At 39.2% G+C, this 25,197-nt stretch overlaps 3 protein-coding genes across 5 annotated transcripts in view; 2 read left to right on the top strand and 1 right to left on the bottom strand.

The window, feature by feature from the left end:
• Positions 1-1,009: 1,009 nt before the first annotated feature.
• On the bottom strand, positions 1,010-12,304 carry exo1 (exonuclease 1). The gene is made up of 14 exons (XM_077582152.1): positions 12,177-12,304; positions 10,935-11,109; positions 10,695-10,814; positions 10,106-10,229; positions 9,549-9,686; positions 8,889-9,101; positions 8,046-8,233; positions 7,324-7,426; positions 6,927-7,146; positions 3,740-3,929; positions 2,581-3,091; positions 2,394-2,483; positions 1,511-1,683; positions 1,010-1,249 (listed from the first exon to the last, which is right to left on the bottom strand). The coding sequence occupies exons 2-14, from the start codon at positions 11,093-11,095 to the stop codon at positions 1,174-1,176; spliced, it is 2,307 nt and encodes a 768-aa protein (XP_077438278.1). The 5' UTR covers positions 11,096-11,109; positions 12,177-12,304; the 3' UTR covers positions 1,010-1,173.
• Positions 12,305-13,031: 727 nt separating this feature from the next.
• yipf4 (Yip1 domain family, member 4) lies at positions 13,032-19,145 on the top strand. The gene is made up of 6 exons (XM_077582932.1): positions 13,032-13,263; positions 13,765-13,918; positions 14,932-15,103; positions 16,583-16,660; positions 16,739-16,852; positions 17,863-19,145. Exons 1-6 carry the CDS (start codon positions 13,206-13,208, stop codon positions 17,998-18,000), a joined length of 714 nt encoding a protein of 237 aa, XP_077439058.1. The 5' UTR covers positions 13,032-13,205; the 3' UTR covers positions 18,001-19,145.
• A 1,337-nt stretch (positions 19,146-20,482) lies between these two features.
• birc6 (baculoviral IAP repeat containing 6) overlaps positions 20,483-25,197 on the top strand; it is a 66,169-nt gene continuing 61,454 nt past the window's right edge. For all 3 annotated transcript variants that reach the window (XM_077582928.1, XM_077582930.1, XM_077582929.1), the window contains exon 1: positions 20,483-20,912. In XM_077582928.1, the coding sequence (XP_077439054.1) occupies positions 20,702-20,912 (211 nt within the window). In that variant the 5' untranslated portion in view covers positions 20,483-20,701. The remainder of the gene's footprint in view (positions 20,913-25,197) is intronic.

Raw genomic sequence — 25,197 nt, forward strand, 5'->3', positions numbered from 1 at the left:
TATGCACTGATAATTAACAGTGCACATGTTCAATTGTTGTGTAATTAGTACTGGAACAAAACCAAGACAAGTGAGAGTCGGCTACACAGTGTAGAAAGAGGAAGAAACGTTCCATAAGGACATTGTGTGAGAGGAAAAAAGTCCCGTATCAAGCATTGGAATGTTGCTACTAAAACTGACACCGTATGTCGCAGACATTTTAGAGCAAAATAGTCTGTACGTAAAGTGTTAGCCAGACAGGTTTAAAGCTCACATGGAACAAAAGCCTGCGAACAATTACATAATTGGAATAAATATATTAAGTGTGGGCGTGTCAGGTACAGCATGTGGTTAGTGAGTCTGTCTTGCTGTACTTTCTGTGCGGAGGTGATTGGTGGCATTTTCTTCCTGTGCTGCCATGATAAGTTAACTGATGAATCTCAACTGCAGTTGGCAGGCCACAAGTTTAAGCGTACTTCACCTCTCGCCCAAAGTCAGATGAGACAAGCACCGGTTCGCGTGTGACCCAGAACAGGAAGAGCATAACAATATGCATAAATGAATATTTAGTGTGGTAATGCCAGAGTCCTGTCCGCAAAAGGAGCTCTCACGCCATTACTGGATTTTTTTAAAAATTATTTTCCATGTAGAAGTAGTCACCAAAAGTGCCTCATTGTGCACTTGGAGTAGCTGGCTAGATGCTTATTATAACTGAGCTCACCGTCCAACTGCCCGTAGCAAACGTAGCAAACTTTGGATTGACCTTTAAACGTGAATTTATATTGATTCTGTGTTCATTCCTAAAACGAGAGCTCATTTATCACAGTCATACAATAATGTCTCCCACTGAGATTTGCTAAGAAACCTACAAGAGATCCGTCATCCTTTCCTTATCGCTACAATCGTGTGCATGCATGGAGGCTGGGAATTTACAGTCAACGCTCAAACATTAATTTCAGCTATCTAGTACCTGACACATTCTTTGAATGCAAAGATGTACCCACAGTCAACAAATGCTTGACAACACCGCTTCCTCTCATGTTTACAGCTTGATAAAACATGCTGTACAGTAACTTTATTCTAAAAAACAAAAAAAATACATAAAAAAAAAAAATCAAAGAGTGCTGTGAGCACTATGTGAACTATTCAGCACAAGCATCAGAAGTTACTGATTTTTGCTGCATTTGTCTGCAGTTAACTAACCACCAGGTTGCCTTCAAGTGCAGACATCGGCTCTCCTTTGTTGCAAGACGGCATCTTTTGGGGATCTCTAAAAAAAAAAAAAACACACAACAAAAATTAGGTCATTGATATTACAATCACAGCTACGATCAGTCAAAATGCCATTTTGTTTACATAAATGGAGATGTTTGTCTAAATCAGTTCATCTTGACATTTAACCAATCTCGTATGCACTCTAGCAAGGTTCAAATACAATATGAGCAATTTTGCTTTCAAAGACTATGGAAAATAGTACTATTTGGTCATAAATCACATTCAAATGCTTCTCTTACTATAAAAGAAAAGTTACTTTTTGAAGCCATAATTCTTCCACAGACTGCTGATGGTGGCTTGGAAACTAGGATTGTTCTCGTTGTTCGCGGGGGATTTCTTCCTCAATCCACTGGCCCTTGCTGGGCCCATGACTTGCACCTTTCTGGGTTTAACCAGACTGCTGAACTTGGGCTTTGACAGTCCGCTTACCTGGAGTGATGAAATGGGGAAAAACAAAGCGGAGGATTGTCATATACTGCACATACAAACATATCGCAACGCTTGAGCAGGGCCAAAACCTCGTACCGCCACCAAAATTGTCACTTTTCAAGTGACCCCAAAAACAACAGGTTTTGTAACAGCACATCATCAAAGAGAACAAACCATTTTAAACACTTTAGGATTGGTCAATAATTCGTAAAAGCGATGATAGACCAAAAGTATACAGTCGATTTTTTTACATTTTGTTTTAATCATATAAAATTCGCCAAATTGTGACTTATGAGGTTTCTGCCCGACACCAGCGATATGGAAAACGCCGGGACACCACAGAACCTCTTTCTACAAAAAATATCCCCCTTGGACACTTTTAAAGTCTAAAGTCTCTTTGAAGGCACGAAAGTATAATAAAAATGCTTACAAACGTAAGTACACCGCTGATGTTTTTGTTGATATTTCATTATTTACCACTGACTCACCTATTTGCAGATTTGTATAAAAAAACACAAAAACCTTGGGGAGTGTTGCATTGTTTTGAAAATATGCCATTGACGTCGTCAAATGACTCAACTGATTAGACTTTCATCACATTACAGTTGACAACAAAAAAATCTGAAATCATTCAAAAATTCTGTTATTAACAGAAGACCTCATGCAATTTTTATTTTCTCAGCAATAGTGCAGTCGATTTTTAAACCCACCTTTAATTGTAACATCCCAAATGTATTCTTGGCTTTGTTTGAGCGTGTGGGACTCTGCTCGGACTCTGAATCCACTTTCGATTCCATTTCCTGAGATGACATGAAATATATTTCAACATGTCAGGCACAAAAATCTGCTAATAACAAATATGGTAAGGCAGGATTGTTTAGATTTGTACAAACTTACAGGCACTGAATGGAAGGAGTCGGAGCTACAGTCGGGCGTTTCGTCTTTGCATAAGGAATCAAGGGAAGGCTGGGACTGAGAAAAATAGGCACTGTCCTGGGAAGGAGAGTCTTTGAGGTTGCCCTCCCCTTTTGGGTTTCTGTGAATAGAGGACTTAGCGGATAAGGACAAACTGTCCTTCTTATACTGGAACTGCTGCAGGGCATCCAGGCCCGAACTAGACTTGAGTGTCTGCGATTGATCAGTAATGGGCGAACCGTCTGACCAGTTAAAGAGCCTGAGACCCTGACTGCCTGAACCGGGGGAAGAACTATCCGGAGAAGGAGGTGGACTGGGTGTTTCCACAGATGGGATTTCTGGGTCTTCTGAGCCGTCACCGTCATTGTTCTGGGCACTGAGGTTGGACGTGCACTCGGTCGGGCTTGTAGCTTTGGGCTCTCCACATTGACCGACACCCACCTGAACGGATTCTTTGGTAATGAAGGTAGCTGAACTGGAATTGCTGAAGAATCTACATAGGGAAATAAAGAGACACATTTTAATCTTGACTGTCTTTATTGTAACTAAAACATACCACCAAAATTAACATCATTAATTGCCCCAATTTATGATGAATCTACCCTGGAGAACCCACGGGGTCAAATTTGGCCCCTATAAATTCTGCTACTCAAATAACAAAGACCTTTATTTTTTTTATTTATTCTTTTTTTTTTACAAATTTTACTTCAAAAGTCCAGAGTGCCACTTCTGACCCCTGCATGGGGCCATCTAGTGGATGAATATTGCACTTACACGAGCCAGAGTGGTGGTGACAAGATGGCTGGCAACATACTGTTTTGTTGAGCTGGAAATCAATCCAAACAAAACCATCTTCTCAGCAAACCATCAGATGGTAAAATGGTGTTTTTTTTTTGTTAATCTATTTCATATCATGTTGCAGAATGCCTAGGAGTATGTTTTATATATATATTGTGATAAATTAGCAACTCTGAGCTAGTTCGAAAAACAAGGGTTCAAATTGCAAAAACATATATTTTGGTGTTCAGTGAACTTATAGCAGTCACTTAATGTATAATTCATAATTTTCCAAAGAAGAAAAGGGTTCTTGGGTTCTCCAGGGTTAAGGCACCGATTAAAAACTTAGCAAAGGCTCGAGTACCTGCTGCTTACGGCCTGGTCTTCGTCATCGACGTCACGGTTCCTCCTCTGCAGGAGTGTGGCAAAGCGGTTGCGTGGCCGTGGCCGACCGACTGCTGTTAACTTGAACGTTTCGGGCTCTTGGTGTGGCTTGGATCGCTTCAAGTCGGAGGAGTACTGCTGCAGAACATCTTGATCTGATAGACTGCAGTCTGTAGCAGAGAGAGGAAGGTACAAATGCAGTGTAAGCGCACGTACAGAAAAGATAAATATCCTTTATCTATCGCTTATGTTGTTCAGGGCCGTGGTTGAGCTGGAGCCTATCTCAGCTGACTTCACGGGGCTCATATTAGATAAACAACCATTCACAAAGTGAAAGAAAGTCATAGTATCCAGCAAAAAACAAATCAACGAGGAGATGGTGCTTTTTCTTTAGACACCACCACAACGGATTTGGATTATAATGATCAAGCTGTAAGTGAAGTATATACTGTAAGTGTTTCAGTTTTAACTCACAATGTTTTACAACAATGTGACAGTTAGCTTTCAGGAATTCTAGCCATTTTGCCCTGCATTTTCAGGCAATCAATAGTATTTGGACAACTGAACAACTGCCATTTTGAATGGCTGTTTTAAAATAATTGCCGGGTGCCCTGTTTTATTGTCATAGGAAAATAACCTTGGCATGAGGTTGTCGACTTGGGACAATAAAGAGTAAATACTATTCTATTTATACTCCTTTAAAAATCTCGAGTTGGTTTCGCAGGATGTAAAGATCATACATCTAACTAGAAAAATTCCCGCGGTAATTTTGAATGGGACTGCTGACTCTTGTAAATGAGCTGAACAGTTTAAAATTTAAACGACTGGAATCGGTCAAGAAATGTGGAAGTTAACCATAATCAACATCAACTAAAAGTATCTCACTGTCCCTGAAAATGTATTTTTAAAAAAATGCAAACGAGCTGAACAGTTTAAAATTTAAACGACTGGAATCGGTCAAGAAATGAGGAAGTTAACCATAATCAACATCAACTAAAAGTATCTCACTGTCCCTGAAAATGTATTTTAAAAAAATGCAAATGAGCTGAACAGTTTAAAATTTAAAACGACTGGAATCGGTCAAGAAATGTGGAAGTTAACCATAATCAACATCAACTAAAAGTATCTCACCGTCCCTGTAAATGTATTTAAAAAAATGTAAACGAGCTGAACAGTTTAAAATTTAAACGACTGGAATCGGTCAAGAAATGTGGAAGTTAACCATAATCAACATCAACTAAAAGTATCTCACTGTATTTATACTCCTTTACAAATCTTGAGTTGGTTTCGCAGGATGTAAAGATCATACATCTAATTATGACCACCAACCACAAATACATTTTGTAGCATTTGGTTTATAGTGAATAAAAAGTACTGCCTAATACCTCCCATAATTCAACCTGTTACTTGTGTCAGCAGTCACATCCTCAATCAAAAGTAATGAGTATGTTCCATTTGCACAAACATGGTAATGACATGCTTTGGTTCATGAGCTGTCATACTTTTTGTCTTCCCAACATTCTGATACTGTTTGACATTGGCTTCATCTTATCTAATCTAGCAAAGCATCTCCAGGAGTAAATTAAACTTCATACAGTCATTGACTGCCAATTATTTCAACCAAGTATTAAAAATGATAGTTATTATGGATTCTCTGGAATGCGGCTGACTGGATTGTCTGGTGGTCCTGTATCTTTTCCCTAACTGGGCCCCTTCCGGGTGACGCCCTATGCTTGACTGAGTGCTTTGGGTGCACCGCATGAGACTGGTTCTTGTGGTCCTTGCTGCACTGGCAAGAGATTGGGTACATGATCTAAACCCAATACATCAGCTTCCACTGCAATCCAATCGTTAGTACTGGTCGGACCCAGAATTGGTGCTGCATAAATGTTTGCGGCCACAACTGCTCTATGTATGGATATCAGGACTCCCGGGTTTTTTTTCTGCATTTGGCAATTTATTATTATATTATATTATTAGTATGGGATTTTTTTTAATGGGCTTTAGGTGAACTGATGAATACACACACGCTCGCACGCACGCACGCACACACACACACACACGCACATACAAAAAAAAATAATATATATATATATATGTGTGTATATGTATATATATATATATATATGTATATATATTTAAAAAAAAAAACATTTATTAAATTTTTTTAATTTATTTGTTTGTTTTTTTAAAAAAAGGAGAGCAATGATGATGTCAAATCGAATGAACAATACTGAGCTCTCCTGAGAAAGAAAAAAAAAAAGGGGGACTCCCGGGTTTTTGGGATGCAAGGAGATGGATGTAGTGCAAATCAGTTAGATCTTGCCTTTATGTTTCTGCCTGGTTTTGTGCATGGTCTTGCCACAGACAGCATATCGAATATGTCATACCATTTCTGGATGCAAGAGGTTTATTTTTAAATAATAAAGGAATAAAAAGTGCTGTTTTATTATTTTGTTCATTCTATTTCAGTTTTGTGTGTGTTGATTTTTTGCTTGTTTTTGAGCTTCCGAGTGGGCATAGCATGCTGCTAAACAAAACAAATAAATATTTATAATTACATACATTCTCCAAATACATTTGAGGCCCTGAAACTAGACGGCACTTTGCATAAAATTATTTTTTGTAAAATCTAAATGTAAAGCTTTAAATCTACACTATCACATATTGGCAGATATAAAAAAAAATATATGAACTCAATTGTGGTGGTGTACAAAGGCAATAATAATAATAATAAAGTGTCATTGCTCTCCCACTCACCACGCTAAGACTGCATAATGAGAAAAGCTGCAGAAGATAAAAAAAAAAAAAACATTCTAGTAAGGTCATAGCAAAGATTTAAGTACAGAGCCCTATTTAAAAAAACTTGGTGAAATATGAGTTTTATTTTTATATAAAACTGTATGTAAGTTTTCCTACCACATCTCCAGCTCTGACTCACCTTCAAAGATGACTACACCGTATTTGTTTTTGCCTTAGCAACATTTTATGTGCGTGCATGAGGTGCACTTTTGAGTGTGTGCTAGACCAACTCATATTTATGCAATGAATGCATTCTTCTTAAAAATAAACAAATTAAGACACTGCTTGTTAGATATCAGTCAGTAAATGTTTTGCAGTTACAAATAAATGCTATGATCTATATGAGCGTCATGTGACTGTCTCACCCTCTCGTGGTCTCTTCACTTGCGCACTTTTGCAGGGAAGCCTGAACCCAGCCAGGCTGATGACTCTCTCCTTCCCCCTGGTGGATGGAGGCCTGTCGGGAGAGGCAGCGGGCTGGGCCGGTACGAGAGATGCTGCATTCATGCTTCTACTCCAAATACTGTGCCCAGCGAGACCGGGGACCCGGCTCTCATTCCAGCTGCGACTGCGTTGTTTTGCGGGCTGCGTAGAGATTGGGGAGCCACTCTTGAGGAAATCGGGCATTTCTGTCATCATTCTTAAACAAAAGCTTTTTGTATTGACATTGTCAGGTATTTGATTGTTAATGCGGAAACCTGCATCTGCTGTCGGACGCCCCACTGGCTTTGGCGCATGCACAGAAATCTCGGCCCCAGTTACCTGTGTCATAGGATTGTCTGGGTTGAAGTCATCAATCTTCTCCATTGTGTTGATGTCAAGGTTTCCCAAGGCCATCTGTAAGGCTACATCATCTCCTACAGGACTACATCCATTCAAGTTAAGGTACATGTGCCAACCAAGTGGTGGAGAAGCCATTTAACCCTGGAGAACCCAAGAACCCTTTTCTTCTTTGGAAAATTATGAATTATACATTAAATGACTGCTATAAGTTCACTGAACACCAAAATATATGTTTTTTCAATTTTAACCCTTGTTTTTTGAACTAGCTCAGAGTTTCTAATTTATCAAAAAAAAAATATAAAACATACTCCTAGGCATTCTGCAACATGATATGAAATAGATTAACAACAAAAAAAACACAATTTTACCATCTGATGGTTTGCTGAGAAGATGGTTTTGTGTGGATTGATTTCCAGCTCAACAAAACAGCATGTTGCCAGCCATCTTGTCACCACCACTCTGGCTCATGTAAGTGCAATATTCATCCACTAGATGGCCCCATGCAGGGGTCAGAAGTGGCACTCTGGACTTTTGAAGTTAAATTTGTAAAAAAGAAAAAGAAAAAAAAAGGTCTTTGTTATTTGAGTAGCAGAATTTATAGGGGCCAAATTTGACCCCGTGGGTTCTCCAGGGTTAAAGATGCCATTAGAACTGGATTTACAACAGCAAATTCACTTTTATACTACAACTGTACAGGATACACTCCGGCATAGCTGAGAGTGGCTGGGTTGATGTCATCTTCATACGGGTTGAGGGGGACAATCTTCCTGCTGACAGGATCAAACACCAGCTGGTAAAGGAAGGTCTGATTGGCTCTGACAAATCCGTCGATGTACTCCTGAGGGACTACTAGATCCATCTTTAAGTACTGGCCCATCTTTTTGATCACCTGACACAAAAAGCAGGCAATTATGCAAAACAAATCAGGGGATACTCTGTTTCCGACAAAGTTGCATTCCTAGGGCGGCGACAGAAACTGAATTTGAACGAAAATAAAAATGCACCGCAGTCAATCACTAACACAGTGTTAAACTCATATTTACAGTAAACATTGGTGTGAAAAACGCTTCTAGGCTATAAATATAAAACAATAAAACGAAAAACATTAAGGACCATCGTAAATCAAGAACCCCCCTGAACCAAAACTGTGCTAATAAAATATGAACGCCACTACTGAATATCAATCGTTCTTCTTTTCCTAAATCATGTATCAAAAACATGTGATTACTAACTTAAAAATCGTCATTTCATTGAATGAACTTTTTATACACCAAAGGTAATATAAGTGGTGAAACAGAAACTAGTCTTACACATTCAAATTCACACAATGTAAAACGCTGTACAAAAGGTGAATATGTCATTTAACCCCTGGGCGTTATTTGACCATTTTTGGGCTTTTTGTTGGTTCTGACCAAGCCATTTCAAAATAAAATAACGCCCAGGGGTTAAGCTCTGGCCTTCGTGTGTGCAGTTTACATATTATTTTAAAGAGAATCTGCCCATTATTAAACATATGTCATTGCATGAATGGAAGCTGACCTCACCTTTAGGATGTTGGGGTCTTTTGCCAGTCTCAGCAGCTTGCAAGCCTTGCCCAGCCCAATACCGTGCAGAGAGGCCAGGTAGTCACAGCCGGAGAGTATGCACATATGGCGAAACTTCTCCTCTGTGAAAACGTTGCCCAGAGAGCGACATCGACCAAGGTTACTCTGGTCGATCTCCAGGCCGTTACCCTGCTTGTCCATTTTTAGGATCACCTGCATTGTTATGAAAGGTCATGTCTGGATTATGATTATATCTGCAAACATCATACAAAGGCCAACTCTGTTTTATTGAATTCTTGCAAAGTATGTAGGTCGCCTCTTGGTCATGCTTGGTGCAATTCTTTTTTGTAGTTTATCAGCTAAATCCTAAACAGACATTGATCAAAACAGTATCTTTTGCCTTTCGCGGTTTTGTGCAAAGCTATTCCGAATATTGTTGGATGTCGGTGGACTGAGTGTTGGTTCTAAGATTTTTCTCTGCTCTCCGTGTGAAACAGAGCACTTCTAAAACTAGATTGTTCAAATTAACACCTCCTCCAATCATAACTGTGAATTATGACCTTTGTAATGGCAGAATGTGTTATTAAGAGGTCTTAATGTTGTGACTGTTTTGCAATAATTGATGGAGCAAGGAATGCCATCCTCACAATTTGATGATACCTTTTTACAGCCAAATGCCAGAAGGTCGGAGTCTTCCGTGATGACTGCGTGAGCCAAGCCAGACTTCGTCAGATAGGCCAGTTGAGCATCGGCTTCATATGGGGCCACAACGCAGTCTACTCCCCTCGCTCTCGCAGCCTAGGACAACAACAACAACAAAAAACACCAACACAAATGTTATTCTACCATTTGTACCGCATTTGTACAGCATGGCATGAAGTTCAGTAAATTTTACCCCAGATCACATTTTATGCAATTAAAATGTTGATGCTACATTTTGTTAACTGGCCCCACTCAAAGTTGAGAAGCTATAGAAAACGGGGAGCATGTTGTAAAAATATATAGCACATATGTTCAGCACTCAGGGCTGCATTTTCGTAGAAATTACTGTAGTTACTTTGAAGTGGGGAAAAATGCACAACAAATTGAAACTACCCACTAGATCAGACTGCAAAAATGTTTTTTTTTGCTTCACCAACTGCATCAACTTTGAATAACAACACGCGCACTGGGGACAAATAAGACCAAAGCAGGAACACAAGAGAGAGTTAGGTCACCTTAATCAGATTATGAGCCATGGCTGGAGTGATGTTGACACACCGTGTAAAACAGTCTCTGGCCTCAGAAAGTTTGCCATCTCGTAGCAGTTGCCGGCCTTTTTGAAGGTTAGCTTCTCGACGCCTGGAGTGTACAGCACACGAATATATGCAGAGTTAAGGTATATAACTGGCCAACCTTTTTTGTGCCACGGACCGGTTCATATAAGTACGGCAAATAGGGGGCATCAACTTGCAAAGCAAAATAGAGGGGGAAAAGGTTGACTCTGATTGGCTATTACATTTCCAACAGATGTCATGTAAACTTTTCAAAATAGCCAATAGTCTGCCTTGACGTAAATGCGTAGTGATGTCATTGTTTACACACTTGAAAATGGTTGCGTCTTACCAGAGCTTGTCTGCGACGCAATGACTTAATTTAAGATACTTGTAGGCTACCTTGTTTTGTTTTGTTTTAATCGAGCTGTTGCTTTAAGAGAAGTGTTAAAACAATCGCAACTACTGTGCTAAATAAACGACTGAACTACATCTTGATAAATTATGTGATGTTTCTATTCTACATTCATGCATTTACAGAGTTGAAACTCACTCTCTCCGAGCCTTTTCCACTTCTCGCTTTGAAGGTAGATTGCGTCCATCGAATACTAGAATTGGTTTCACACTGAAGGAAAACAGCATGTCCAAATATTTCATGCAGTACCATACATACCTAGAAGTGGGTTGCATATAAATAACAAAATCAGTGACAGGCTTACAAGCCTCAATTCATGCACATGACAACAAATACTTGAGATTTTTTTTATAGAAAATATATTTTTGATACACTTACTGATCTGTTGGTTCTCCTTTAGCGAGCTTCTCTGCACAGGAAAATGCTCCTTTATGAAGCCAACAGTACGTGTCTATGGCCACCGTCTGGCCTTTGTATTTCTTCACATGGATTGGCTCCCCTGCATCTTTAATGAACTGCAGCAGGCCAGGGATGCCCATGTTGGAAAATCACACTGAGAGACAAACTACAAATAATTAGGGTAGCAAAGAAAGGAGAAATGCATCTTAAATTTCCAGAAATGTTTCCAGTAAATTAAATAAATAAAGTTATAACTGGGGAATTTTGGAAATTCAGTGAGTGGTTCCCTGCTATTCGCAAAGGGGAGGAATCAAGCTCTGTCGTGTTATTGCGAAAATCTGCACACAAAAAAACTAAATTATTATTACTCTTTACAATTTTGTAAATGTCTTCAAATCTGATTGTTGCCAATAATTAGCATTAATTTCTAATATTGAAAAATACCCAAAATTTAGATTTTTGGGATTCCACACTTTGGAACAATGTAAATAGACTAGACTCAACCGGCCGGCCACATATCTTTTCCCATTGCTCCAAGTCTTGAGTCCAACCAGAATTCTCCATTTCAAGCTCTTTTGTTGAGTTTGTTTATTCTCAAATCACATGAGGTCTATTCACAATACACGTGTGTAAATAAACATGATTAGACTCACTGTAAAGTGACTTCCAATCACAATCGTTAATCATTGCGTAACTCAAAGATGATGGTTCTTAAGTCTCAGGAATACTGACAGCTCTTTTTTTTTTCCTGTTAGGATTTTTCAGTAATCAACTTATTTTCTTGATCCATGTACATTACTGAAGAATTATTATCTAACATTTAGTTAATCAGCATGGAATAAAATGCACCATTTGTCAGCACAATTTAGTAATATCCATTCTTTATTATGAATTTCCATCACGGGATTACCAAACAGAAAACGTGAAAAATGTTACGATTGCCTACGGGATAAGCAATTAAAGCTTATTGACATTGGTGAAGACCTCGTGAATAAACGCAAAAATGTGCAATACCGTTCACAAAATGCCGTTTGCTTTTCATGAGATTTTAACTTTGTTACACAAGACGTAGTATTCTCATAGTATGAAAAGAAGGTCGGTTGTTACGGTGAGTTCTACGAACTCATTGAAAGAAACGAACCCAATATGATGTGCTATGATGACAACTTGTTTTCACCGGTACTATGAATAGATTTATTTGAAGAAAGGCTGAAAACGTACCTCTTTTGGTTTACTTCGCTCTTTACGTGGCTGACTTTAACGCACAAGGAACAGATGGGAAGTTTAGTTTTAGCGGCAAAGGGCGAGCCAAGTAAGAGCGGCTACGATTGGATACAAAAGAGGATGGGGCGGAGTTATACATGACGTCCTGGGGTCACGGATGGATGAGACCGCCTACTCACGGAAGGCTGCCCTTCTATATTTAAAATCCACACTAATGGTCAGATCCAGGGGAACGTAATATGCTTATGAACAGAGTCAATATGTATATGTGTAGGAACTCAGGGTGTGTTTGCATTAGCAACTAAGTGCCTCTATATATATATATATATATATATAAATGTATTTTTTATATATATAATATTTATAATATTTTATATTTTTCATTTCTGCAATGTACAAAGGCACTTTTTTTTGTATGAGCTCATTTTTTACGAACGCTTTGAGGGCGGAACTGTCACAATCCGAGTGGGATAAATCTAATTTCCTACTTTCCACGTGATTTCCTACTTTCCTCGAATGCAGCATTTTTCCCTCGGTTAATGTGATGGTCTCCGCTCATTGAAAAGCATTGGACTTTGTTGTAATTCGATTTGTGAGTTTTTTTTTCATTTGAATATGAAATGTGATAAAATGTTGTTTGCCTACTATATAAACATGCATGGTTTGTATGCTAGTCAAAGGCAAAACAATACGTCGTGGAATTGTCAATAACATCGCCAAGAACACTACTACACGGTCAAAGTGACAGCATCATCTACTGTACAGTACTCTTCCAGTCACCCAGTGTTTCCGATGTCCACACTGTGTTCAGGAGACGCAAATGCTTCATAAGACGTGTCCCATTTCCCAGCTTCCCCTGCACTTCCGCTTTTCATCTTAGAGTCACTTCCGCTTTTCATCACAGAGTCACCAGAACGAAAACAAGATGCGATAGTCAAACTCATCAAAGATCTGTGGTCAATGACAGCGAGACAGCTTTGCCCTTCGAATGGTCTTTTCTGATATTGACGCGTACAAACTGAAGTCATGCAGTTTCCTCCAAACAACGGGGACTTTACATTCGTCTCCTCGACAGAGGCGCAAGGTAAGCTAATGCTAGTTGAGCTTCACCGCTAGCATATGAGGCCAAAGAAGGCATATTTGGGCGTCATTACATTGTTATTTGACTATCGTACATTGTCATCAATATCTACAAGTGTTGCGTTCAGTGTAAAAATTGCACAGTATTTGTGGTAAATACTTGGATATGGAATCATTCTACTTTATAAACGCACTGCCGACGTGTCGTCACTAATGCTCGATACTCATAAAAATCCAAAATCTATTATTTGACAAAATATTGGGTCGATTACGATGCAGTTATGCTAGATTGTTAGCTGACCAATATGCTTTTTTTAGGTGGTAAGTTGGTGAATGATTAATTAATCTCTTTTTTTTTGCCAAGTATGTAAATACTTTAATGTTCAATTATACTGTATGGATTGAGAATTCATCTTATTTCTTGGTTAAATATTTCAAACGTATTGTCTCAATCAAATAGTGAGCTGTAATATCGTTTAAATAAACAAAATCCTATATTCTGCAGAACTCAGTGGCACAATCGCTGCCCCTGATATTAAACTGAATATGGGCAGTGACAGTGGTAAAGATCCTTATGCCACGGCCTTCTTGAGGCAACGAGGATACGGTTGGCTGCTGGAGGTGGAGGAAGATGACGGCGAAGAGACCAAACCTCTTCTGTAAGTTAAGGATTTTCTTACTGCTGTAATAACACTGCACACCTTTAGGATCAATCTGGCCATTTCCAGGGGTTATTTAACACAAACTTTTCTTCACGTTGTAATTATGTTTTCCCACGGAGCGCCGTTATGACTGTGAACCGGGGTTATTATTGTTTTGGAATTTTTCATTTTATTTAGTATATTTCGTTTTGAGTTTTTTTTTTAATTATTATTTTTTTAGTTAGTTTTAGTTAGATTTCAGGGTGGTTCTGTTAGTTTTTATTAGTTTTAGTTATTTCATAAATGCTTAGTTTTAGTTGGTTTCAGTATTATTTTTTTGTTTTTTTTAAGTGCGTATTACTTGTGTGCAATATTAAAAAAAACACCATGGGAGCAACGTCATCTGAAGGTGCTTTACTATTGGCTGCTGCTAGATGACGTCACTTTTGTGTGACACACTATCAAATGTCCTTATTCGGGTTAATATCAAAATAAATCATCCCCAAAGGCTCATGCATTAAGTTGATTACCAAAGACTAAAACGAAGGACATTTTTGCTATAATTATAGTTAGTTTTGTAAACATAAAATGTATTTTCAGTTAATTTTCGTTTTTTTAAAAAGCATTTTCGTTTTTATTTTATTTCGTTAACGAAATTGTTTTTTGAATTTTAGTTTTTTCCTTAGTCTTAGTTAACTAAAATAACCTTGCTTTGAACCCATTTGCACAGTAAATGTTTGAACTGTATACAAATTGATGAACAACTAACTGGAAACTTTGTTAAAGCGCTTTGAGTACCTATAGAAAAGCGCTATACAAGTGAAGCCCATTTCCTGAAGTAACGCCTGAAATGCTAGCCTGGCTAAACTTTTTACGATTTCCAATCAGTAGCCTTTATACACAGAGAGGCACTTACTGTTTTCTTTTCTTTCTTTTTTTTTATAATCTGATTGTATTGTCTTTTCTGAATGCAAATCTATTAATCAATTTCACTCTTTTGTCATTAAATGTGATGTTGTATGTGTGATCAGTGATGAACTCGACATTGACGTGAAGGACATCTATTACAAGATTCGCTGTGTCCTTATGCCAATGCCATCGTTGGGCTACAACAGACAGGTGGTCAGAGATAACCCGGACTTCTGGGGTCCTCTTGCTGTGGTGCTGCTTTTCTCCATGATCTCAATCTACGGACAATTTAGGGTGAGCAACTCATTATGGACTATATGCCAGGGAGGAGGCGGGACTTCCGATTTCCGAGTTTTCGGCCATCAACTTCCGGTTTGCGACGTGTGGGCCGCGTCCCAGTACTTGCGCTTCCGCCTTTGTGCCCCTCGGTTGCGCGTTCCCGTCGACGGGTGCGAGGCTGCGAGTGTGTAGTGTCCGTCTCAGTGTCCGAAACATTTCAGATAGCCGAGACACCCCTCCCGCCGATGAGCGGGAGCACAGGGGTGGGGGTGCGAGTGTTGGAACGCGGCCAGCAGTGGCCGTAAACTGCGCTGATGTGTAAAAGTCGGAAGTCCGTGGCATCTACCCCATAAGATGGTTAAAATTTATATTAACTTTTTTTTTGTTGGAGCAGCATAAGGGAGACAATCAATGTTATAAACTGCATAACCGATTTGCACAAAACCAAGACTAGAACTAAGTTACCAATACACATAAATCTATATTATTCAAAGCAGGGAATCTTAACTCTTTGACTGCCAAAAACGTTAAATAACGTTTAGTAAAATCCTATGGAGGAGTGCCAAAGACGTTAAAAGACGTTTTTTTCTTCAAAACAGAGGTGAAACTAACCATTTTCTATTGTTGATTATTGAAAAACGGAATAAGGTAGAAACAAACTTTTTGTTCTGATGAAAGATGAGAGTCCAATCTTTCATTTGGTAGTATGTGTGTTTCCATAGTCCAAACACATAATTTTCTATGGACCTTGAAAGATCAGTCAAAAATGCTTAAATCGGCTGGCACCCACGGCATCCATTTTCTGAAAACGTCTGTCAGTCAAAGAGTTAATAGCGAAAGTTTGTGCGTAAGTGACACCCATTGAAAAGGAATTGGCAAGGGGCGTAATTTTATGCATTATGTATGTTTTAAATAATCGGCAGATTAATCTGCATTTTTTTCAGCCAAAAATCGGCATCAGCCTCAAAAAATGCATATCAGTCGGGCCCTGCTTTTTTTTTTTATCACTTTGTTTTTTAAGATCTTCTTCTTTTCCTTTGGGCTTTCATCCTATCGAATCCACAAAAATAAAGCAATGCCTAATTTTCATTGGTTAATTTTCCAGTATATTTTCATTGCTAACTACTTGTCAGCTTCAAGTTATTTTAGGGATCTTTACTGTGCTAACTGCTAAGCCATACTAACCTGTACTGCTGAGTTAGTATGGCTTAACTAAGAATGAATAAAATCACGTACTCGGCCCCAATTTCTGATTACGTGATCGGATGGGGACATCCCTGCCATCCATCCTGTTAATAAAATAAATACATCTGATGCTTTTCAGCACCACAGGGAACCTGGAAAAATATGACTACGTGAATATCTCATAGCGATGAAAGCTGTGACTTTCTCACCATAGCTGGCTGTGTACCTGGCTCAAAAAGTTGTATGTTTGTTTGAAATGACCTTTAAATGAACCCTAAGACTTCAATTCTGCTTTGAATTAATTGCCAGGTGGTTTCCTGGATCATCACCATCTGGATATTTGGATCACTTACAATTTTTCTCTTAGCTCGTGTTCTCGGCGGTGAGGTAAGTTGAGCAGATCTTTAGTCAGCAGACTTTTTACATTATAACAATTGTCGTTCTAATGAGTCTTGTTTTGAGCAGGTTTCCTACGGTCAGGTCCTTGGAGTGATTGGATATTCCCTTCTTCCGCTAATCGTTATAGCCCCTTTGCTGCTTGTGATTGGAGGTTTTGAGGTGGTTTCTACCTTCATCAAAGTGAGTCAGTGACATTCAAGACTTCTGATTAAAGTGTGATGAAGGTGGAGAGAGGGACTAGTTGAACATTGCCGCAAGTGTATCTCCACTCGTGTTAATTTCGTCAACGAAAACTAAACAAAAAATTTTTTTCGCCAGCACACATTTTTCACCAGACTAGACTATACTAAAACCCTCATTAACAAGAGTATGAAAACCTATAATTTTTTTATTGTACATTTAGAACAGATATGAAATTTGTGATCCATGGCGAGTTAACTAGTGAAGTCAGGTGATTAATAACGATTAAAAACTTTAATCGCCTGGCACACCGAATTTTTGATATTTTCTTTCTTTACTTTTTTTTAAATTCATTCACTGCCGTTGACGGCTATAAACGTCAAAAAAATCATTTTAACTTTATATTAGTTAAACATTTTTTTCCCACTTTTGTTAACAAGAGTATGAAAACCTAGAATTTTTTTATTGTACATCTAGAACAGATATACAATTTTTGATTAATCGTGAGTTAACTAGAAATCATGCGATTAATTACAATTTAAAAAAAAAAAAAAGTATCGCCTCTTGCCCCTAATTTAAATAATATAAAATTAACACTAATCTCTACCATGCCACATTTGGTAGCAAAAGTATACACACCCTTCACACAATATGAAGTGTACTTGTGTAACAGATGCCATCTTGTGCTGTGCGTAGTGAAACCTCACTTCCGGTGCCTTCAAATACGTTGCTGGCCTTTTGAGCTCGTGGCCTGGGCTTTTAGCTCAACGGTCGGCGTTCTCAAGCTCTCAAGCCGGAGACATGTTGGCGGCACCTTTTCAATCACCCGAGTGGGTGCCGCTAGAGTAGAAATGCCACCATGCAGTTATGTGATCAAATACAACAGATAAATCACCCTTTATACGGATAATACAGGCTAGGTCTGATAAACACTTGTTAGTGGTTATTATTTTTGTTTTGTAACTACATAAAAAAAAAAAAGCAATTGTGATTGTCTGCTCTTCTTTCAGCTATTTGGAGTTTTCTGGGCCGCTTACAGCGCTGCGTCACTGCTGGTCGGCGATGAATTTAAAACAAAGAAGCCTCTTCTCATATATCCCATTTTCCTTTTGTACATTTACTTCCTATCACTCTATACCGGCGTCTGACTGAATGAATTTGAACTATGGACCTTTCAATGGACTGTGATGTTAACCCCACAAGGCGCAGAAGAATTTCTGGGGATGTTGGCATTATATGTTCTTTTTGTATATATTTGACCTTTACGTCTTCATAATGTTGAAAAAAAATTATATATATCTGCTTTTACGGTTTCAATTGTGCAGCCCTCTTAACAGTGCAATACAGACTGGATGACCCATTTACAAGTTTCTTATTGTGGACATTTTTACAGCAAATGGTGAAGACCCTGTTCTGCTTAAATTGCACTGTCCTGAATATGGTGGCAAATATTTGTGATTCTGGATGATCTGAGACAATATTCTGTTGGACCCTATTATTATTTTTAACTTTCATCCCATTGGTAAACTACAAAACAATGTGGTTTAATTGTTTACAAACTTCCAAACAAAATGACAACTCTTGCTCTGTTTTTCCAGTGGAGCGAAGATTTTGTAGGCAAAAATACACCAAGAATTTAAATGACTGACAAGTCTGTGTAGTGATGTAACCAGTGAAACAATCAGTTATGGCAAGAAGGCAACACTTCTAAGAATTGTTTTGTTCACGGCAAAGTGCTAGCTTTTGCGAACTTAAAAAAAAATATTGCAACGCTCACACAAATATAAAGTGAGTGCTTTCCCATTTGCGGAGTGTTCAATAGTTGAACATATTGTCTGACTTTACTTTCAAACAAAAAAAATGGTCTTTGGTCGTTTGTGTATATGCCATTTAGCCTGATTGATCATGTATTTTTCCCCCAAATGAATAATCAATGAAACCAAGCAATATATTTTCAAAACAAAGAGAAAGAAGCAGTCCCATAATAGCAAAGATAAAATTATAAACATTGTTCCAAAACTTTACAGAAGACAATCCCAAAACAAATTAAATACATTTTCAGGAGAACCTTCACAAACAGAGCAATGAATGTGAATGTCTTTTTTTTAAAAAACAATTTTTTTTAACCACTGTTAAAAACAACTTTTCAACAACGCTTATTCCTCACAAGGGTCACGGGGGTGCTGGAGCCTATCCCAGCTGGCTTCGGGCAGCAGACGCGGTACACCCTGAACTGGTTGCTAGCTAACCCAGGATAAAATGATTCCAATAAATTAAAAATATATGAAACAGACAGCATCTTTCTGAAACAGTTTTCTACATTTATTCTAATATTGCATTGCGATCTGGCCAGGTCCAATTTTATTCAACTGACGCAGAGTAATGTTGGGGAAAAATAAGAGCCCAAACTTTTGCAAGCACTTGTGTTAAGTTTTAAATCTACACCGATAAGCACGAACAGTAGCCATAGTATGTATGTAAAATGTAGATACAATTTAAAAAAGGCTTCCAGAGAAAACAATCATCGGACATGATTCCACTTCTGCAAATACCGATTCTGGTATTGATTGGCTGTGCAGAAAATTAAGAAAAGGTGAGGGATTACAAAATAATTTCAGAATAGGAATTACGTGCTGTACTGTGCAGTGATTTTTTCATCTTTTTAAAGTGGTAGCTAAATGGTCTCCCATCCGTGAGGTCGCAAACGTCACAAAACGTGATGTAAAACATTTCGTCACCCTCTTAGATTTATTGCCTATTTTTTTCTGCCTAAATTATCTCCTCATGATGCAAATGGTTAAAAAAAAATGTGTTTCCTGAAAAATCGGACACGTTAAAGGTACAGGAATAATTTTATTAAAAATAAAATAAAGAGACTAAATCAGTTACTGTGGAATATGAAGTTATTACTGAGTTCAAAACATGAAGAATAACATTCATTCCAAATTGTATCTCTTTCATTGATAGCACCGCAAATTGAATACCCTTGTGTTGCAACCAACCTTGAAAATCCTTTCAAAACCTCTGAATTATATTACAAGAAAAAAAAAGATGTTCCAAGTGTTCGTTTTCAATTCCACAAAACACACACATCCCCGTTTCCATTTTGAATTTATGTTTTAGATTTTCCTTAGTTGGGTGCATTTTGTTCAAAAATTTAAATTGGATTTCCTTCATCTTGAATGGGATAGGAAAAGATAGGTAATTACACCTGACTTAATGTCTTCTCTTTTAAAACCTTTCAGAATATAGTTCATTTTGACAGGGATCGGGCAACTAACGTCTTAAAAATGTGTTATTGCATTTAGGATTACAAAAATCAATCCCTTCTCTCCAGAGATTTCTCAAATTAGGGGTAGTGTTTGAATAATACATATCTTGTTGAGTCACAGTAGTGATTATGGTATAGTTTTCACAATTTGATTGTATTTCTTCTTAGTACACTGGATCTGAAATTTCTCACAAAAAACATCATATTGTAAAATACTTCCTTCGTCATTTAGATGGGCAGCCGTCTTTGGAAAACCAGAGTACCGTTCTTAGCAGAAATGCGAGACTGTGATTGTACTGTTCCCGTAACACAGAAGCCTCGCGAGATGTGACTACGGCTACGCCAGTTTCGTTTGACTATCATGTAACTGACAGCGGCGAACCCTGGCAGGACTTTCCCAGCGTTGTTAGTGAATAGCCGCTACTACGCTGACGGGCGGACGGGAAGAAGCCGCAGAAGGGATCAGCAGTGGCAGAGGAGTGACAGTCCGGAGGTAGTCCGATAGATTTAGTTCTATTGAGTGTGTCAACGGTTCCTACCAAAACCAAGAGAGGACGGGAAGGGGAAAGTAAGGAAAAATGGCGGCCGCGGCCTCGCCGGGCTCCGGTTCGTCAACCCCCTCGGACTGGATTGTACTCAGAGACGGTTGCCTGCGTTGCGACGAGGAGGGCCTGCGAAGCCTTTCATACCACCCGGCCCTCAACGCTATCTTAGCAGTCACCAGCAAAGGGGGTATTAAAGTAATTGACGGCACTTCGGGGGCGATTCTCCAAGCCTCTGCGCAGCACGGTAAGCACCGGGACTCTTCTGCCGAAGTCGGGCAGCCGCACTGATTGTCAACACGACGTTGGCTGAGAGTTAGATCTTAGCTTGCTAGTGTTAGCCGTACTAGCAGTTGTTTTTGGGGCCTAATAATGACATGATTTAAACACGATTGATACTTTAATACACACACCGACTGCGTTGATACGTTCGACACCATGCGGGAACGGTTGCTTCCGTACTGACAATTGTTCTTTAATTACCGTTTGAGTCTTCATATTCATGACATATCGAGGAGGAAAGCTAACAGCTAGTTCACTTAGCGCTTCGCTTGTTAACAGCGCAACCTTCTACATCAGTGTGTTTTGTCAATAAACGGCGCAACATCGCGTTGTATCTCTTGTAGAAACACACCGGAAAGAACTCAGCAAGACAAAGTGGGTAGACTGTGAAATGGAATGATCGCGCTAACTCCAAAACAGCTGTACTCGCATCATTTTACACCTCCATGTGCACTGTCATTGACTGTTCAGCAATTATTTTGTCGGCATTGCGGAAACTATTTCACACTGACAGTGGCTACATTCTCAATGGACGAACCACATTAAGTCCAGAATCCATCTTGAGCATGTTGTAGAGTTCACACAAACGCGAATAGATGAAAACTTTACTTCCACTGTCTCAAATTATAGGAGCTAAATGGCACCATTAGGGGGATATGCATAGTATCTATTCTAAAAATCTACATTTTTTATTTTATTTTAAATAAAACATTTTACCTCCTGGATGTAAATCTTAAACTCAACATGTGCAATTGGATTTGGAATATATTAGTTGAATAGTTGTTGACAGATTGTGAGTGTGTTTACTTAATTCCTATAGTGCTATGCACCCTAGAGAAATATGTTGTTGCTACTTGTTGAGTTGATCAAATTCAGCATCTGTTGTAATTGGCATTAATTTAAATGCTGCAGGAGTGTGAACATGCTTTAGTTCTTGAAGCAAGTGTAAAAAAAAAGATGTGATGAAGCTTGATTGTTTCTTAAAGTCACCCTGGCTGAAAGATGCGAAAGCAAAAGGGAAAGCCTAATATACAGTGCTTAGCATATGAGTAGACCTCCTTTGAAAATTTTAAATATTTCATTCAATATCTCAATGAACAATTTCCAAAATGTTGACAAAATGTTTTTGTGTAGAATATGCACCTAATTAATGCATCCCACAACAAAAATGACTACATCTAGTATTTTCCATGACCTCCAAGACTTTTATGGATAACAACATGTCTGCTAGGCCTGGAATTAACAAGTTGAAAGTAAAGTGGCAAAAACACTGGTTTTTTTTGTAAAATAAATTTCCCAGTGACGCGAGAAGTCACATCAATTTATGTTGAGGGGCGTATTAAAATTAGTGATTCATGGTTTTATGAATCGATATTGGGCTATGAAAAGGAAAATTGATTCGATTTCGATATACTGTATTGATAAATACATTTTTTTTAAAAACTCATCCCTATTGAGGATCGTGCAATACCGATCTGATTCTTTTTGTCACATTAAAAGTTTTTTTTATAATACGTGGATGTAATTTTTTTGATACTGCAAACATGTAAACTGCTAAATTACTGATGATTTTTATTCTTTCTAACTTATATTTTATACTTTTAATGTGTTTATGTTTATTTGTTTAATAATATCAATCAATCAATCAATCTTTTTCATACTGAAATCTAAAAACACCCCACAACAACTATTCTGGTCCCCTAATGAAAAAAGGAAAAAACACTGGTTATGTGTAATTGCTGCGGCTTTATTAAAACTTAAAGTTCACACAACAACACAGCAGACCAAGCTGCATCATTCGAAAGTTTTAAATAAAACAATATGCAATGATAATCTAGTGCAAATATTTAAATTGAATAAAATAATCCTCGTGTATAAAAAGAAAAGTCACAAAACTGCAATAATTTTCTGTAAAATAATTGCAACTCAACTAGAATAAAGTAGGTATAACTCAGGAAGTTATACATAGCTTCTTAAGACACGAACAGAAAAAAATAGACTATGCACCTCATTTGCTGCACCAAAACAAAAACAGAACAAAAAGTGTAAACAAAGTGCACTCTGATGTATTGTCTGCTGTATTTGTAACTGCTGATGTTGAACTGTATGTAAAACATGAACCTAAACATTATGTTCACTGAAAACAATTAAATGTTGGCTGCCTGACCTTGAACTGGAAATACTTAAATTGCCTCGTCTTGCAACAATGAGGGGCACATTTTTCTTCAAAAAGATGAACATTTCAACCTTCTCAGCTGTTAGTCTGCTCCTCTTTTCATTCATGACGATAGAGGCTGTGCTAAAGAGCCTCTCGCTCTCCACACTTGTTGAAGGTGCACAAAGAAATTTAGCAGCTGTGACAGCCAAGGCTGGCAGTCTATTTTGGTTAGTCTTCCAATAGGGCAGTGAATTGTCTGAATGCAAAATAGTTGACGCACTGAAGTAGGTCTGCACCTCAACACGTGCACCACTTGTTGCGGCAGGCTCAGGACACAGTGCGTTTTCCTCCACGATGTCTGCAAAAATGTCCCCAAGTTTGCTCTTACCCGTACTTGCGGCCTCCACTCGTGCTACCTTCTTTGCTGGCTCTGATTCTGAGGCGGATGCGGTCCCTTCTTCTACCTCTGAGGCTCCTGATCTCCTCCATCTTCATTACCTCTGCCATTAGAACATCCTTTGCTCTCATTGAGGCTTCTGCATTTGAGAAGTATCTAGAACGATAAAAATAAACATAAATGGTTAAAAATATCCGCTGATTAAATCCACTCTTATTGTGAATAACAGTGCATACATTAAAAATAAAAATCCAACAAAACTGATAAGTATGGGATTATTCTTTTTTTTATATGAATCTGTCATTCATTCATTCACTTAGTCTAATAAAGATCTTGGATCCAGAAGCGTTGGAACAGAGTATATTTGCTCCGTCTCCAGGTGTGTGAAACATCTTCTCACAGCCTCCAACAGGGTGCCTTTCATGGTCCTTATTCCCTCAGCTGTCTCTTCTGGTCGACTGAGAAGGCGTTTCAGGGTTTGCACAATGGGGATGACATCAGACGCAGAAGCAGATGAAGAGCTCGCCTCCCTTGTCACCTCCTCAAAAGAAGCTAGAATTTGTTTGTAGACGGGTTTTTTTCTAGTAGCCCCCACTGGGTTGCAGTGAGTGTGGATGGCAGGTCACAGGGCTCGTTTCTCTGCAAGGAGGCTCTGAATCCTATAATACGAGCTGTTACCCCGTGTCCGTACATCTTGCTGTAGACGTTTGGGCGGCACATTCAGCTCCTCTTGAATGTCTTGCAAGTTGGAAGTGCTTGAAATGAGCCACCGCGTCACACACACACGACAGCAGCTCCTTGTTAACAACGAGCTGCAGTGTGTGGGTAAAGCATCCAATACTAGCAACCCCAAAATGGTCCATTGCCTTAATCATATTGCTGGCATTCTTTCACAAGATTACACAGACTCTGCTCTTGTCAATTTTCTATGCATAGAAAATTTCCTCTGTTGCTTTGGCGATTGCCTCTCCTGTGTGTGAGCCACAAAACTGCTTAGCTTGTAGCACAGCTGTCCCCAAAGTAATACTCTGCTGGGGGTGGGGGGGTGTCTGGGGGTTTGGGGGACTGGGGGCGGCTGGGTTGGGGTGGATGGGGGGTGGGAGGGACGTGGGGGGAACGGGGGCTGTGGACCGGTGGAGTGCCTGGCGGGCCTGCAGTACCCCGTCCTGCTGCGTTGGGTTGGGGGAGCGGGCCGTGTTGGGGTGGGGGGCGCTCCTGCTCCCGGGTTTGCTCTCCGGCCGGTGGCCCCTGTGGGGCCCGGGGGTTGTCCCTTGGCGCTGCCGTGGCCTGGGGGGCCCTGAGGTCTTGCGCTTGCGCTGTCCTGGCAGGGGTCGACGGCTCCCCTTTTTGGTGGAGATTTTCATGCATGCCAGATCCGCCACACCAGCATCTATCGAAACTCTGCTTCTTCCTCAGGTCGTTGAATCGGTGGAGGCTGGTGTCTGTGGATCTCACTCTGCTTCGTCTGTCCTTCCTTCCTTTCCTCAGTCTCTCCTTTGGTCTCTTGAGGTCTCCCTGATTTGTTGGAATTTAGATGTTTCTGGGGTTGGTGAAGGACTCTGGTTGGTGGCGTGGTGGGTGGTATCTGGTCGGTGCTGGATTTCACTTTCCTTTCTTTTCTTTGGTCCTTCCTCGGGTCTCCTGACGGCCTCACGACTCTGGCTGAAAGTGTTCGGTTTAGGTGAACGGTATGGA

This window comes from Vanacampus margaritifer, chromosome 12 (assembly GCF_051991255.1).
Source record: "Vanacampus margaritifer isolate UIUO_Vmar chromosome 12, RoL_Vmar_1.0, whole genome shotgun sequence".
Lineage (NCBI taxonomy): Eukaryota > Metazoa > Chordata > Actinopteri > Syngnathiformes > Syngnathidae > Vanacampus > Vanacampus margaritifer.

Excerpts from the sequence above, each read along its gene's own strand:
- exo1 (XM_077582152.1), bottom strand. The coding sequence starts at position 11,095 with ATGGGCATCCCTGGCCTGCTGCAGTTCATTAAAGATGCAGGGGAGCCA. Across the intron at positions 9,687-10,105 it reads TGGCTCATAATCTGATTAAG|GCTGCGAGAGCGAGGGGAGT; the intron begins GTGACCTAACTC and ends TTGTTGTCCTAG. Across the intron at positions 1,250-1,510 it reads AAGAATTATGGCTTCAAAAA|AGATCCCCAAAAGATGCCGT; the intron begins GTAACTTTTCTT and ends TTTTTTTTTTAG.
- yipf4 (XM_077582932.1), top strand. The coding sequence starts at position 13,206 with ATGCAGTTTCCTCCAAACAACGGGGACTTTACATTCGTCTCCTCGACA. Across the intron at positions 15,104-16,582 it reads CAATCTACGGACAATTTAGG|GTGGTTTCCTGGATCATCAC; the intron begins GTGAGCAACTCA and ends ATTAATTGCCAG. Across the intron at positions 16,853-17,862 it reads TGGTTTCTACCTTCATCAAA|CTATTTGGAGTTTTCTGGGC; the intron begins GTGAGTCAGTGA and ends CTCTTCTTTCAG.